The sequence below is a fragment of the Panthera leo genome, chromosome D1, assembly GCF_018350215.1.
Source record: "Panthera leo isolate Ple1 chromosome D1, P.leo_Ple1_pat1.1, whole genome shotgun sequence".
In the NCBI taxonomy this organism is placed as follows: Eukaryota; Metazoa; Chordata; class Mammalia; order Carnivora; family Felidae; genus Panthera; species Panthera leo.
The window spans coordinates 32,922,859-32,940,248 of NC_056688.1; the positions used below are offsets into that span (position 1 = coordinate 32,922,859).

Consider the following 17,390-nt stretch of genomic DNA (forward strand, 5'->3'; position numbering starts at 1 on the left):
TGTTGAGCAGGATAGTTTAGGTATAGGTCTGAGAAAGAGGATGCAAATGAATTTCAGAAGCTATTGGGCTCAGGGAAATCTTAATTGGTCTGTAATCAATTAAACAATAACACAAAGGCTTGAGAATCATGTCTAAAGTTTTTTCACAAACACATTTTTATTAATAATGAAAAAAACACAAAAAATAATAAACGTTATTTTATTATTACTTACCTAAGTTTTCAATACACCCAATACCTAATTTTTATTTTATATAGTTAGGAAAAAGTGTCTCAATTTTACTTTAACTTCACTCTTTAAAATAGTTAATTTCCCACAATAGTTGGGATGGGAGGAACTCACCCATAACATGCTGACTTTCTCTATTAAGTACAAGAATATCTTTTATGCTTAAAAGAATTCCAGTCTTTGTAATAGGCTCTGTGCAAAAATTTAAAATGATGTACAGAATTTTTTAAAAGGTTAACATTTAATTTCAAAAATGTTAACATCTGAAATTATGTCATCTTTAATTATCAGGACGATATCTGAAGAATAAAATGTAGCACTTACTTTTGCTGCACCTATCTGTTCTTTGCGAAATTTCTCAAGTGGAGCAATTAATACATCATTAGCATTTTGAATCTGAAATTAAAAATGCAAATACATTAAATTCTGTATAATTTCATGCAAATATTGAAAAAAAACAGCTCCTTTATTCAACTTATTTAAATGAACAGCTTTTGTTCTCCTGTTTGCTTCTATAAATGAAGTAAAAATATGTTGCATGTTGTATAGTATTTTTCTACCTTATGAGGTCATTCTCACCAATTATTTTACTCAAGCCTAACAATAATGTGAAAAATGGAAAACAGTACACGTTTAGATCCTAGCCTGAATATTTAATTTCATATTCTAAGATTTAACTAAGAAATAGCACAGATATTAAATTTACAAATACCTTTAATTACACTAGTTTAATGCAGTCAGTTCAAGCATCATTTAAAAATTAAACCATATAAAGCGCTTCCACTTGGCACTAGAATGTTATTCTAAGCCACAAAATAAAATAAGGTTCATTTTTTTTCCATTTAATTAGATTCTTTACACTAGGGATTTGTCTGAATGTTTGCATATGTCCAACCCTGCTAAAACTGTACCTGATTTCATTTCAATGAATAGTATTTTAGTCCCAAACTCCAAACTGGGATTTACTTACACCTTAAAACAGATAAATATTTAATTTGGATCTGTGAGAATACTGTGAAGAGGTTTTCAGTATGGGAGCCAGGGACTGAATGCAAGACCCAGACAATTCTAAGAAAAACAGTATGCTGGGAGGAAATTTTCATCTGAAAAAACCTTTATACCATTAAAATTAAACACAATCTTAAATGTTCTCAACACAACCTGGGTTGGAAGATGGCGGCGTAGGAGGACTCTGGGCTCACCGCACGTCCTGCTGATCACTTAGATTCCACTTACACCTGCCTAAATAACCCAGAAAACCACCAGAAAACTAGCAGAACGGACTCTCTGGAGCCAAGTGCAGACGAGAGGCCCACAGAAGAGGGTAGGAAGGGCGGCGAGGCGGTGCGAGATCCACGGACTGACGGGAGGGAGCCTGGGCAGAGGGGCAGCCTGCTGGCCAAGCAGAGCCCCCGAGTCTGGCTGGCAAAAGCGGAGGGGCTGGACGGAGTGTGTTCCGACAACAAGCGCGACTTAGCGTCTGGGAGGTCATAAGTTAACAGCTCTGCTCGGAAAGCGGGAAGGCTGAGGGACAAAGGGAGGGAGAGTTGCTCAGCCCCCGGACGACAGAGCTCAGCTTGGTGGGGAACAAAGGCGCTCGCCAGCGCCATCTCCCTTGCCCATCTCCCAGCCAAAATCCCAAAGGGAACCAGTTCCTGCCAGGGAACTTGCTAGCTCCTCACAAACACCCAACTCTGTGCTTCTGCGGAGCCAAACCTCCGGCAGCGGATCTGACTCCCTCCCGCTGCCACAGGGCCCCTCCTGAAGTGGATCACCTAAGGAGAAGCGAGCTAAGCCTGCCCCTCCCGCCCCCGTGCACCTTGCCTACCCACCCCAGCTAAGACGCCAGATCCCTAGCACCACAAGCCTGGCAGTGTGCAAGTAGCCCAGATGGGCCACACCACCCCACAGTGAATCCCGCCCCTAGGAGAGGGGAAGACAAGGCACACATCAGTCTGACTGTGGCCCCAGCGGTGGGCTGGGGGCAGACATCAGGTCTGACTGCGGCCCAGCCCACCAACTCCAGTTATACACCACAGCACAGGGGAAGTGCCCTGCAGGTCCGCACCACTCCAGGGACTATCCAAAATGACCAAACGGAAGAATTCCCCTCAGAAGAATCTCCAGGAAATAACACAGCCAATGAACTGATCAAAAAGGATTTAAGTAATATAACAGAAAGTGAATTTAGAATAATAGTCATCAAATTAATCGCTGGGCTTGAAAACAGTATACAGGACAGCAGAGAATCTCTTGCTACAGAGATCAAGGGACTAAGGAACAGTCACGAGGAGCTGAAAAACGCTTTAAACGAAATGCAAAACATAATGGAAACCACGACGGCTAGGATTGAAGAGGCAGAGGAGAGACTAGGTGAACTAGAAGATAAAGTTATGGAAAAAGAGGAAGCTGAGAGAAAGAGAGATAAAAAAATCCAGGAGTATGAGGGGAAAATTAGAGAACTAAGTGATACACTAAAAAGAAATAACATACGCATAATTGGTATCCCAGAGGAGGAAGAGAGAGGGAAAGGTACTGAAGGGGTACTTGAAGAAATAATAGCTGAGAACTTCCCTGAACTGGGGAAGGAAAAAGGCATTGAAATCCAAGAGGCACAGAGAAGTCCCTTCAGACGTAACTTGAATCGATCTTCTGCACGACATATCATAGTCAAACTGGCAAAATACAAGGATAAAGAGAAAATTCTGAAAGCAGCAAGGGATAAACGTGCCCTCACATATAAAGGGAGACCTATAAGACTCGTGACTGATCTCTCCTTTGAAACTTGGCAGGCCAGAAAGGATTGGCACGATATCTTCAGTGTGCTAAACAGAAAGAATATGCAGCCGAGAATCCTTTATCCAGCAAGTCTGTCATTCAGAATAGAAGGAGAGATAAAGGTCTTCCCAAACAAACAAAAACTGAAGGAATTTGTCACCACTAAACCAGCCCTACAAGAGATCCTAAGGGGGATCCTGTGAGACAAAGTACCAGAGACATCACTACAAGCATAAAACATACAGACATCACAATGACTCTAAACCCGTATCTTTCTATAATAACACTGAATGTAAATGGATTAAATGCGCCAACCAAAAGACATAGGGTATCAGAATGGATAAAAAAACAAGACCCATCTATTTGCTGTCTACAAGAGACTCATTTTAGATCTGAGGACACCTTTAGATTGAGAGTGAGGGGATGGAGAACTATTTATCATGCTACTGGAAGCCAAAAGAAAGCTGGAGTAGCCATACTTATATCAGACAAACTAGACTTTAAATTAAACGCTGTAACAAGAGATGAAGAAGGGCATTATATAATAATCACAGGGTCTATCCATCAGGAAGAGCTAACATTTATAAATGTCTATGCGCCGAATACCGAAGCCCCCAAATATATAAAACAATTATTCACAAATATAAGCAACCTTATTGATAAGAATGTGGTAATTGCAGGGGACTTTAACACTCCACTTACAGAAATGGATAGATCATCTAGACACACGGTCAATAAAGAAACAAGGGCCCTGAATGAGACATTGGATCAGATGGACTTGACAGATATATTTAGAACTCTGCATCCCAAACCAACAGAATATACTTTCTTCTCCAGTGCACATGGAACATTCTCCAAGATAGATCATATACTGGGTCACAAAACAGCCCTTCATAAGTTTACAAGAATTGAAATTATACCATGCATACTTTCAGACCACAATGCTATGAAGCTTGAAATCAACCACAGGAAAAAGTCTGGAAAACTTCCAAAAGCGTGGAGGTTAAAGAACACCCTACTAACGAATGAGTGGGTCAACCAGGCAATTAGAGAAGAAATTAAAAAATATATGGAAACAAACGAAAATGAAAATACAACAATCCAAACGCTTTGGGACGCAGCAAAGGCAGTCCTGAGAGGAAAATACATTGCAATCCAGGCCTATCTCAAGAAACAAGAAAAATCCCAAGTACAAAATCTAACAGCACACCTAAAGGAAATAGAAGCAGAACAGCAAAGGCAGCCTAAACCCAGCAGAAGAAGAGAAATAATAAAGATCAGAGCAGAAATAAAAAATATAGAATCTAAAAAAACTGTGGAGCAGATCAACAAAACCAAGAGTTGGTTTTTTGAAAAAATAAACAAAATTGCAAACCTCTAGCCAGGCTTCTCAAAAAGAAAAGGGAGATGACCCAAATAGATAAAATCATGAATGAAAATGGAATTATGACAACCAATCCCTCAGAGATACAAACAATTATCAGGGAATACTATGAAAAATTATATGCCAACAAATTGGACAACCTGGAAGAAATGGACAAATTCCTAAACACAAACACTCTTCCAAAACTCAATCAGGAGGAAATAGAAACCTTGAACAGACTCATAACCAGCGAAGAAATTGAATTGGTTATCAAAAATCTCCCAACAAATAAGAGTCCAGGACCAGACGGCTTCCCAGGGGAGTTCTACCAGACGTTTAAAGCAGAGATAATACCTATGCTTCTCAAGCTATTCCAAGAAATAGAAAAGGAAGGAAAACTTCCAGACTCATTCTATGAAGCCAATATTTCTTTGATTCCTAAACCAGACAGAGACCCAGTAAAAAAAGAGAACTACAGGCCAAAATCCCTGATGAATATGGATGCAAAAATTCTCAATAAGATACTAGCAAATTGAATTCAACAGCATATAAAAAGAATTATTCACCATGATCAAGTGGGATTCATTCCTGGGATGCAGGGCTGGTTCAACATTCGCAAATCAATCAACGTGATACATCACATTAATAAAAAAAAAGAGAAGAACCATATGATCCTGTCAATCGATGCAGAAAAGGCCTTTGACAAAACCCAGCACCCTTTCTTAATAAAAACCCTTGAGAAAGTCGGGATAGAAGGAACATACTTAAACATCATAAAAGCCATTTATGAAAAGCCCACAGCTAACATCATCCTCAATGGGGAAAAACTGAGAGCTTTTTCCCTGAGATCAGGACAAGACAGGGATGCCCACTCTCACCGCTGTTGTTTAACATAGTGTTGGAAGTTCTAGCATCAGCAATCAGACAACAAAAGGAAATCAAAGGCATCAAAATTGGCAAAGATGAAGTCAAGCTTTCACTTTTTGCAGATGACATGATATTATACATGGAAAATCCGATAGACTCCACCAAAAGTCTCTAGAACTGATACATGAATTCAGCAAAGTTGCAGGATACAAAATCATTGTATAGAAATCAGTTGCATTCTTATACACTAACAATGAAGCAACAGAAAGACAAATAAAGAAACTGATCCCATTCACAATTGCACCAAGAAACATAAAATACCTAGGAATAAATCTAACTAAAGATGTAAAAGATCTGTATGCTGAAAACTATAGAAAGCTTATGAAGGTAATTGAAGAAGATATAAAGAAATGGAAAGACATTCCCTGCTCATGGATTGGAAGAATAAATATTGTCAAAATGTCAATACTACCCAAAGCAATCTACACATTCAATTCAATCACAATCAAAATTGCACCAGCATTCTTCTCGAAACTAGAACAAGCAATCCTAAAATTCATATGGAACCACAAAAGGCCCCGAATAGCCAAAGTAATTTTGAAGAAGACCAAAGCAGGAGGCATCACAATCCCAGACTTTAGCCTCTACTACAAAGCTGTCATCATCAAGACAGCATGGTATTGGCACAAAAACAGACACATAGGCCAATGGAATAGAATAGAAACCCCAGAACTAGACCCACAAACATATGGCCAACTCATCTTTGACAAAGCAGGAAAGAACATCCAATGGAAAAAAGACAGTCTCTTTAACAAATGGTGCTGGGAGAACTGGACAGCAACATGCAGAAGGTTGAAACTAGACCACTTTCTCACAACATTCACAAAAATAAACTCAAAATGGATAAAGGACCTGAATGTGAGACAGGAAACCATCAAAACCTAGAGGAGAAAGCAGGAAAAGACCTCTCTGACCTCAGCCGTAGCAATCTCTTACTCGACACATCCGCAAAGGCAAGGGAATTAAAAGCAAAAATGAATTACTGGGACCTTATGAAGATAAAAAGCTTCTGCACAGCAAAGGAAACAACCAACAAAACTAAAAGGCAACGAACGGAATGGGAAAAGATATTTGCAAATGACATATCGGACAAAGGGCTAGTATCCAAAATCTATAAAGAGCTCACCAAACTCCACACCCGAAAAACAAATAACCCAGTGAAGAAATGGGCAGAAAACATGAATAGACACTTCTCTAAAGAAGACATCTGGATGGCCAAAAGGCACGTGAAAAGATGCTCAACGTCGCTCCTCATCAGGGAAATACAAATCAAAACCACACTCAGATATCACCTCATGCCAGTCAGAGTGGCCAAAATGAACAAATCAGGAGACTATAGATGCTGGCGAGGATGTGGAGAAACGGGAACCCTCTTGCAGTGTTGGTGGGAATGCAAATTGGTGCAGGTGCTCTGGAAAGCAGTGTGGAGGTTCCTCAGAAAATTAAAAATAGACCTACCCTATGACCCAGCAATAGCACTGCTAGGAATTTACCCAAGGGATACAGGAGTACTGATGCATAGGGGCGCTTGTACCCCAATGTTTATAGCAGCACTCTCAACAATAGCCAAATTATGGAAAGAGCCTAAATGTCCATCAACTGATGAATGGATAAAGAAATTGTGGTTTATATACACAATGGAATACTACGTGGCAATGAGAAAGAATGAAATATGGCCTTTTGTAGCAACGTGGATGGAACTAGAGAGTGTGATGCTAAGTGAAATAAGCCATACAGAGAAAGACAGATACCATATGGTTTCACTCTTATGTGGATCCTGAGAAACTTAACAGAAACCCATGGGGGAGGGGAAGGGAAAAAAAAAAAAAAAAGAGGTTAGAGTGGGAGAGAGCCAAAGCATAGGAGACTGTTAAAAACTGAGAACAAACTGAGCTGATGGGGGGTGGGAGGGAGGGGAGGGTGGGTGATGGGTATTGAGGAGGGCACCTTTTGGGATGAGTACTGGGTGTTGTATGGAAACCAATTTGACAATAAATTTCATATATTGAAAAAAAAATGTCAACACAAAAAATGGTAATTATGTGACAGGATGGGAGTGTTAGCTAATGCCATGATGATAATCATTTTGCAATACATACATGTATCAAGTCAACCTGTACACTTTAAACTTCCACAATATATCGATTATATCTCAATAAAGTTGAGAAGAAATTTACATTAACAAACAAAATTATAATTTACCACTGTGATAATATGATCTATTATATAATTAGCAATGCTAAGAGGAAGAGAAAACCTTTTTTTAAAATATATAACTCTATTTTAAAATAGGTTAAAGAGTTTAAAGGAGTCCCTTATATTATTCTTGTAACTTTTCCATAAGTATAAAATTATATCACAATTTAAAAATTTCAAGGGAAATGTTTTCCTTTCACTTATTTTCACTTAACTTATTATTCTCCAGTCGAGTTTTATTTCTCAAATTCCATATCTAAATGTACAAGGATAGTATACACAAAAATAAAAACTAGAGTTTTAGTGCCCTCCATGATTATCATTCTCTAATTTGCAGAAAAATGACATGACGGATCTTGAAAAGACCTAAAATCCTTGCATAAAGACATATAAAGTAAATCAATACTCAAAATCCTAAGACATCAACAACCAACTGTAGATACCTCTGACATCCATCACTTAATTCCCATTTATGAGCTCAGACAAGAATCCCTCCAGATACACTGTGCAGGCATGCTGCTACAGAGAGATGACTGGAAAAAGTAGCAAAGTACCTCACTTTTAATTCTCACTCTCTAAATCCTCCTTGCCCTCATGAAACCCCAAATCCATAAACACACACACATACACAGATTTTACAGAGGTAATAAATAGCTGATTCTGCTTTAAACTTGTTTGCATAAGGCGAAAGGCAATGTCATGAACACTTCTGTGTTATTTGGAAAAATGGCAACAATAAAGGCTAACATTTACTGAATGTTTAGGTTATGCTGGGAACAAGCATGCTCTAATATATGTAAAGTTAGTGAACTTAAACAGGGAGATATTTCTCCAGTGTTGAAAACTCCAATAATAATGATGCTAAATAAGATGATATGCATATACAGTACAAGCACACATATTTATAATTGGGCTTAAATTGGGATCTGTTTTTACAGCTGCTGTGTAACCATTCTGAACATGAGCTGCATCATCTACCCCACAACTGAACTTCGTTCTAAGGACTAAGACAATGAATGCAAAACACTTAGCTCAATGCCTTACATATAGTCAGTGCTCAAAATTTACAACGTTTAATATCTCCAAACTGACACAGATAATTAATCTCATTCTGTATTTACCTACTTAATACACTTCTGTGTCTGAATCTATAGTATTCCCTTTGGTTGAAGTCGATCTAGGTTCACATTATGAGAAGATGTTTTCCCATGAAATTCCCAAAAGACAGATGGCCTGTACTCTCCCATATCCAATCACCAGGTACTTATGTAAGTGCCAAGCACATTGCTGAGATCTGTGAGAAAGGGAAAAAACTAAGACATGGACTAAACCTTCCAGAAAGTTAATGTCAATTTGAGAAAAGAGGAAAATTTTATCCATTTAATGAATACTTGATGCTCTTAAAACACTGCTAAAATCTTTGCAAAATTGAAAGACAAAACTGATTAGAATAGTTACATGATAAACTATGCAGAACTCCTTATAAACACATAATGATTTTGACAATAGTAAAGATCCTTGAGAACTAAATGAGTCAGTTAGTATTTGGATGGTGAATGTGAACTGCATACACTAAAGAGACAAAAATATTCTAGAAACTGGGAACACTATGAATAAAGGCAAGGGGGTAGAACTAAGCATGACGTGTGGAAAGGGAGAATGCAATGCAGAAAAATAAACCATTTATTAATCACTCATTAAGAGTCAATCTTGATTGTGAGTGCATTGACCTAGTTACAGGTCCTCAGTTAACTTTTGAAAAATGGGAATACAGAATGAATATGAAGCATGTCAAACAGTTCTGGAACATAGCATGCTTCATAGAATTAAAACATTAGTATCAACTAACAAAAACATTATCTACATGGAAAAAAGTATGTGTGTGTGTGTGTGTGTGTGTGTGTGTGTGTGTGTGTGTGTATTATTAGCAGGAAACTTGGTTGGAATAGGGAAAGGATACTCATTATCTAGGAAGAGCAGCCTGAACATGGAATCACTGCTGGCTTCTAAAGAGAAAACTAATGTTGTAAAAACTTGTTCTAGGAAGCCATTAATATGTGGGATAGTTAGAGAATGAAGAGATGAAGACAAGATCTACTAGCTGAATAGCTGGAAGTGGAACTCAAGTTTGAAATAAAGAAGGTGATAGGATCAGGGGCCTGCAGTACAGACACATCGTTAACAGGGAACTGCAGAGGCAGTGTTCTCAGAAAGGAAAAGGACCCAGAGGGAGAAGAATCAAAGGGGACATTTAGATGTTTTGCCTCAGCACTGGAACTTGGGCATCATATTAAGAACTAGAGTAAATGAGATAAAGAGTGTTTGGTGGACAAGGTATAAAGATAATGAATTTCACTCTGAACCTATTATGTTTCATGCCATGAGAGGACTCAAATATTTTGGCAGAATATGCCATCTCAAAATGACAGAGTTAAGCAATAGGAATGAAGTGTTTTTATTAGGAAGGGAAGGATTAGAAAAGGAAGTGATTGGTAAATCTGTATACTAAGACATTGGCAGCCACATTCATATTTAATAGTTTAAAACTATATGAGGCAAGAATTATTTCTTAACTCTATTTCTCCCATATTTCATTTTTTCTTTTGTTTTTGGATTTGTTCAGTTTTCTCCTCTTTATTTCTCCTACTCTCATTCTATTAATGTGAAACTGGAGGAATAAGAAAAGTAAAGAGGTACTGAACTGAAATATGAAGGGGAGAGAAACATCTAATAGAGTGATAGAGATAACAATACATATGATTTGTTCAGTGCTTACTATGTGGTAAGTACCATGCCAAACTCTTCATAATATCAAGATTAAAATTTATTTTATATGAGTAATTAAATCAAAACCCAAAACTCATCTGCAATGTATTAAGCACATGAATGTTAAAGTTAGACCTAGCTCCATTTGAATCACAGCATCAAAACTGCTAAATCTGTGTCTTCATACCCATACCTCTTAAAGTTTTTATAAAAATGAAAGGAGAAATATACACATTTTTAAAATAACAAGCATAGATTTGACATATGGCAGCCTTTTAAAAAATGTTTCCTTCTTCACAGAATTTATAATGTCTACTATGTGTTTAGTCTTATAATTTCCTATGGTTTAAAATGCAGTTACTCAAAGGTAGAAACTGAATTGCAATTAATTTAACAGAACAGTACTCATCTATAGTAGATAACCAGGAACCTATTTTTCCCCATAAACAAGTATAAAATATGCGTGATTTTACATCTGAAATATCATGCCTCTTTTGTCTGCAATGAGCCGCTGTTCACAACATGTGAATCTAAACTCAAGATATCAAAATGGAAATGCCAACAACACTCAAAGGCACAAAGTGGATTTACAACCCAATTTGGCTGCTTCTGATCTTCATCCCCCCAGGGAACACGTCTTTCATTCCCACAAACTGGTCAATCACAAGGACAAAATTTTTCAATTTTGAAGTAATCCAAGTGCAAATTAAAGAAGGTGTTTAAAATTTTGGCAGGTTTAAAAGAATTACTGTTGCTACTGCATAATAAAGGAAAATGACATACAAAATGGTGGAAAACTACAATTAAACATGTGAACCAGGGTATAACTTTGGTGACTTCACTTTCATAAGGTTTAAAAAAAAATGTAGAGAAATGCAATTTTGCTCACATGGAACTCCTTCTCTCCATATTTACGCAAGATGCTTGAGGAAACTTCTCCCAGAAGGTAATTCTGGGTTTGGGGGGGGGGGTCAAGTCACAGAGTTCAACAGATTCAAGATCCCATAATATCTGTGGAATGTGTTACTTTTCATGACCTTACTAAGAGGCTTTAGGAAAAATACAAAAGTAATTTTAATATTCTCCCTCGATATTGATGATATATAACTTTATAAAGTCTTATTTCAGTAAACAAGATACAATCAACTTACTATCTTATAATTCTTAACCATTTATAATTCTAAACTTTGGGTATAATCAACTTATTTTTATAAATATAGGTCCATTTTAAAAATCAAAAATAATTATCTGCTATTTCATTTACTTTCTGTAGCAGAGAAGCAAACTGATATTGGATAGTACTTTACAACATTTACTGGGTAAACACACTTTAACTGTGGGTGCAGTGTGTTACATGAAGCCAGGCAATTAAGTTTCCACTCAACTTTTCTTTTGCTATTTCAAGCAGTTCTAATAAACAGCCACCAGGGAGTGCTCATAAATCACTCACAAGTAATGACTAGAAATGTTTTTATGTGATTAGACGATGAATACTCCAAATACACTTGGGTTTGTGTGTGTGTGTCCAAGTATACACAAATTATAATTTTCTATAGAATATGTATTTTCAAGTGCTATCCGATCTTTATTAAAAATTTCTATTTTTAATGCTCACTTTGCACTTTGTAAGAGAACCTTACAACCTGTGTGTCCAATGAAATGAGCAGCAATGGAATAAACCAAATCTGAAAGGTAATTGTTACACTTTTACTTTATCCCCCATTTTCCAGGTTTCGGTTAAAATCTAGTGTTGGTACCAGTCACAGCCCATCACTAATCGGTGATTATAGTGTCCCATTATCCTGCAACCAGGATAATGGATAATACCAGGATAGAGGATTGCAATTTTCTACCCCAAACTTTTAATGCACTAAAACACTCAAAGTTCTGAAGAGAAGATTTAATAATATTCTGTGGTGCTAGATAACCCAACTGCTTGAGAAGACTACAACAAGTGATATTATTTACAAAAATAAAACCTGAATGGTATCGCTCATTGCAAAAATAATTTCCTGTTAAGATACCTATATAGTCAATCCACACACAGTGAAAAGATACGAAGGTGTTTCATAATGAGTAGATTGAACATAGTTAATGCAGAAGATACCTATAAGTAGTCTCTGAGATAAGAATGGACTATTTTCCCATTAGTATTTGCAACTAGGAAAATTAGATCACAGTCCTAATTTGGGATTACAGGCAAGCATCTCCCTCTGCTTCTTCCAACCTCTGTCCTTTTCCTCCTTCCAAAACAGCTTCCCAGAATGAACTTCTGGCAAGTGGTCTAGAGGTAGCCTGAGGCTCACTCCTCCATAATGGTCAGGTTAACTCTTCACAGCTACACAAGAGACAGTCCTCTTGGTCAATAAACCCACAGCTTTTCTAAACTAGGACCCGAAGGCTAAAACTCACATAATGTGTGAAGGATAGATATATGAACAAAACCTTGATTAAATAAGTAGTACGAAGTCAAAAACTAGAAGCTTTTTATGCTTTATATCCTTTAATGTGAGCAAATTACTCTGAAAAACCATGTCTTCACCTAAAAAAAAATGCTGTGTAAGGTTAGCTGTATACCACTGTAATACATTTAATTTCAACTTGAATGTCACTTGCAACTTCAATACTGAATGCTTTGATTCTACTTATTAAGCCAGTGTTCCATTATGAACCCTACACCATTGGATCTCATCGGTTTAGATCCAACACTCACTTAAATTTAGTATTATTTTAATATTTTCTTTGTTTTTATCAGACATGATACTTTTCTTATTGAAAATGGTAGGGAAACAAATTTCAGTTTTTGGAGAATGATGCTTTATGAATTCTCCCTTATTTCAGAAGACAGGAAAGAGTATACTCTGAGTACACTAGTTTGTATTTAATTCTTGGTTTATATCCTGACAAGTGTGCAATCTGGTCAACTTAATCAAACTCTCCAAGTCTGTTTCCCTTTATGTTTAAGGATAATATGCTTGTTTACAAAGATTAAATTCTATATTTTATGTATAATGATCATAACTTTATTAAAGTTGTATCTGCTCCCTGTTAAATTCATTCTTTCATGTAAACCAATTATAATGCATATATAATTTTTTTTAATGAAATAGGAAGTTGCTACTGGAGATCTGGTATAAGAGTGAAATCTCATCAGCATATACTGAATGTCAAGACTTCTTAAATGGAACAGAGTAGCTATGAAGGCAAACAGTAAATAATCCTCTCTGCTTCTAGAACTTACAACTATCCCAAATAACTCAAATTAAAATTTGCTGTTTTTTAAGAGTCATCTACCCTCATAAGATGAGGGAGTAGAAAAGCATTCATCCAAGAAACAACTGACCATTTCCAAAGAATCTAGCTGAGAAAGTGAAAGACAGGGGTAAACTGCAAAATTTCACATAATCCACTGTGATCTAATAATATCATAACTCTAAGTCGTATCAAATGAAATTCTCTGAATAGTGAGTTATTTGAACAAGAAAAAGAAGCTATTTTTCATAGATTTTTGTTGCTCTTAAACTACTTTTGCTTTTATTCCCTCTTGCCACCAATCTCTAATGGGAGGTTATACTAAGAATATTTTAAAGCATTTAAGCATTGTGGAAAACATTTTGTTGTTGTTGAAACATTTTTTTAACAGCAGATATAAACAAAACACCTCCTCAAAACCTGTGTCTACTTATTGTCATCCTGATTACTCCTTGAACATTTGTAATTCTAAAATAAAGGAGGCTAAAAAAATTTTAGCAAAAAGAAGTTTGAACGGCTTTTTAGCTATAAAAAGATATGTGAAGGTCAAAGTAAAATTGATGTCTTACAAGACACTTATATACTCCAAGCATCCTATACATACAGTCATCACAACAATTACTTTTTTCTTGATTTTGACCAGAAAGTAAGCATTTAGGAAAACACTTTTATGAAATACATGGCTGTATTACCTCACAGGTCATATAAGTCAGATGTTGAAATTCAATCTATCTATGAGAACACAGGAAGTTGAGAAATGCTGCAACCCCAGTTGTTGCAGTGGGTTAAATAATCACTCCTGCATTTGACTGGGCAAAAGCATTCTGCAAAATTACTGGTTAGGTTACTTCAGCCAGTCCTCCACCTTTGGACATTCTCAGGAAATCCCAGGATCTGCTGAACTTGTACACATCTGTGGTATTGCTATGAGTATCCAATGATGCATTTGAGATGGCTAGAGATTTTCCTGTAACACAGCTAGCTGTCCCATGTATTGATGTCCTCATGCTGATGAAAATCTACCTTCTCCCTTTGCCCCACCTCAGATAACAGAAATACTAAATAACTTCAGCTGAGTCAATTATGGCCTCGAGAAAACTCTCCCCCTGCCCCGCACCCAGGTTTCATCTCCTAGCTTAGAAGGATCAAAGTGGCATTATGTGTGGGGGTTGGGGGGAGGGGGGTCAACAAATTGATAATTTATGTAACCCAATGTTTATCTCCTCCCCACCCTGCTTTTAATACTATTTCTTCTGCTAATACTTCTCTACCCTTCTCAGTATTCACCACTGAAAATATCTTTGGAGAGAGAAATTAAAATCATTCATCTGTTTTAAATTCTTCATTTGCAAATTTAAGCAAACTTCTAATAGTCTTTGTGAGTTTATAAAAGAAATGGAAATTCATTAAGGAAATTCCCAGTCACAGTTATTTTACAGCAATTATATCTTAGTAGCTGAATGTTAATGTATTTTAATCACAATTGCTCAGTATTTCCGTAATGGCAGATTGTTAAAACCTTAAGAAAGACTTAAAATATCCTAGTATATACACAATTTCTTAAATTGCTTATTCCAATTTTGTAATAATGGGGAGGGAATGCAAGGGAAGAAGAGGAGAGAAAAGAGAAGAGAAGGAAGGAGAGAATTAGGCAGGACAGAAATGCATATAAGCAAAAAAGAGACCAACATAACTACTATGTTATGAGGGAGGGATAGAGAAAGTGTAGGAAGAGAGATCTCTTACTAACAAGAGTAACAGTACTCATGCTACATATGTTACATGTGAGCATATATTCTATGTTATATGTGAGCAGGTTCACAGTGGCTCTAAGGAAATATTGTATGTATCTCCTCCCAGTCTGTATCCATTCAATGACCTTGCATTGAAGTCAGCTGAGGTGGAAGTATTTACACCATGGAAATCAGCAAGCATTACAAATCAGGGTTACATGCACATACACATGCGTACACACAAACACCTAAATGCCGGCAGTTAACTTTTTACCAGAACATCAATGCTTAAAACTAAACATGTATTGGGACACACCAGTATTAAACTAGAAACAGTTGGAAAGAGTGGTAACTATACAAGACTCCTTTTATCTACTTTTTAAAGCATCTCTTTTAAACATGTACCTGTGGGCTTTTAACATTTCCAATTAAGTACGTCTTTCCCAACACCCAAAACTCATTTGTACTTCTTCACACTTGAACTTTTTTACACAGAGCAAGACTTTTTAATTTCTGGGCTTCCACAGCAATACCTTGAATGAACTTGTATGATAGCACTGGTGATAAACAGTTTCAGCTTCATAAGTCTATTTGAGTGATAGCAGGTTTCTGTGGTGCTGGGTTGAAAAGGATCCTGAGGGTGAACCTGGACACTGTAGGAATGATCACAAATGTTGATGATCAACATCTCTTACTAACAAGAGTAACAGTACTCATGCTACATATGTTATATAAATATAGATACGATTACCTTTCTATTCCTTTAAAGGGAGAGATAATGTCTTATTGATTTTTTTAATAATCACTGTCTAGTAAAATCCCTTGCCACCGTGGAAACTCAACATAACCACTGCTAAATTGATTGAATAAAGTTACTTCTGATAGCTAACCTGCAGTTAGTTACTATAGTTACTCATAGTATTACTGAGGATAGCAACCTACCTACAAAAAACTAAGTATTTTTGATAATTAGCATTTCTATAATATGTAGTGATATATGCTATATAACATAACTAGCAATCAATACCTATAGAGGTAGCAATGGGAAATTAAGCTCACTGACATCTTTAGAAAAAGATTCAGTCACAAAAAACAACTATTAATTTACAATGGTTTTTTTTTGTTTACTTATAAATTGGTATGCAGGGAGAAAAAGTACACACTGTTATAGTTCAAGTCAAAACTCTGGAGGGCAGACCATTATCATGCAAATGCCCACAGTGGGCTAAAAGGGAAATAGCAGTAACTCCTCAAAAATAAGAGATGCAGATCACTCCAAATTCTCCCTGCTCCTCCTTCCTTACGGTTGATTTCACTACTGTGCTGAAGTGAAATCTTGAAAAAGAAAAACATGGCTCTACTAGATCTTAGCTAGGAACCAGGAAAAACATTCAGGGTAGGGGAGTATGTTGTCAAATAACAGGTTTAAAAGCATGAAGACAAAAGTAAACAGGTCACTCCTATCAGGTAAGTGAGGAAATGGATTCTAGAGTATACATAAAAAACAATAATCAATGAACACTTTCTATGGGACAAGAGAATTCTTCAATCCTCACAATAGATTTATGAAGAAGGTACTATTATCATTCCCATTGTACAGATAAGGAAAATGAGACTGGACTAAGTAATTGCCCAAGGTCACACACAAATAGCTGGTGGCAGAGCTACAATGTGAATCCAGGCATTCTGACTCTCAAGTCTATATTCCTAACTACTCTGACAATCCTCATCATACCACTCTCAGATAGTAAAGAATATACTGCAGGCAAACTCCGTCTTGCCCCCACAAGCCATATGTGTGAGTATGACTATCATAAAGTAAAAACCAAGGAAAACAAATGAGCTGCAGAGGTAGTGAGGAGATTATTTGCCTATTTTCTAATTCCTAAACCCTTAGATGTAGATATATTATTTTCTCTATTACAAATCTTTTTTTTTTTTTTTGAAAAATTGTAGGACTTTTTATTGCATTCTCAGTTTCACTGTTGTGCTGATGTCATACTTAAGTGTGTGATGAAAAATCAAGCTGAGTTGAGTAACAATAATTATTCTTGGCTTACGAAACAGTTGTAACAGTGTAATGGTGACATGAGAAACTGCATGGACAGAAGGAAGATTAGGAAGAGGTTACTGCAACTATTAACTTA

At 36.6% G+C, this 17,390-nt stretch overlaps 1 protein-coding gene across 1 annotated transcript in view; it reads right to left on the reverse strand.

Moving 5' to 3' along the window:
- ARHGAP42 (Rho GTPase activating protein 42) overlaps positions 1 to 17,390 on the reverse strand; it is a 303,324-nt gene that overhangs the window by 152,413 nt on the left and 133,521 nt on the right. The window contains exon 4 of the mRNA XM_042904225.1: positions 553 to 624. Within this exon, the coding sequence (XP_042760159.1) occupies positions 553 to 624 (72 nt within the window). The remainder of the gene's footprint in view (positions 1 to 552; positions 625 to 17,390) is intronic.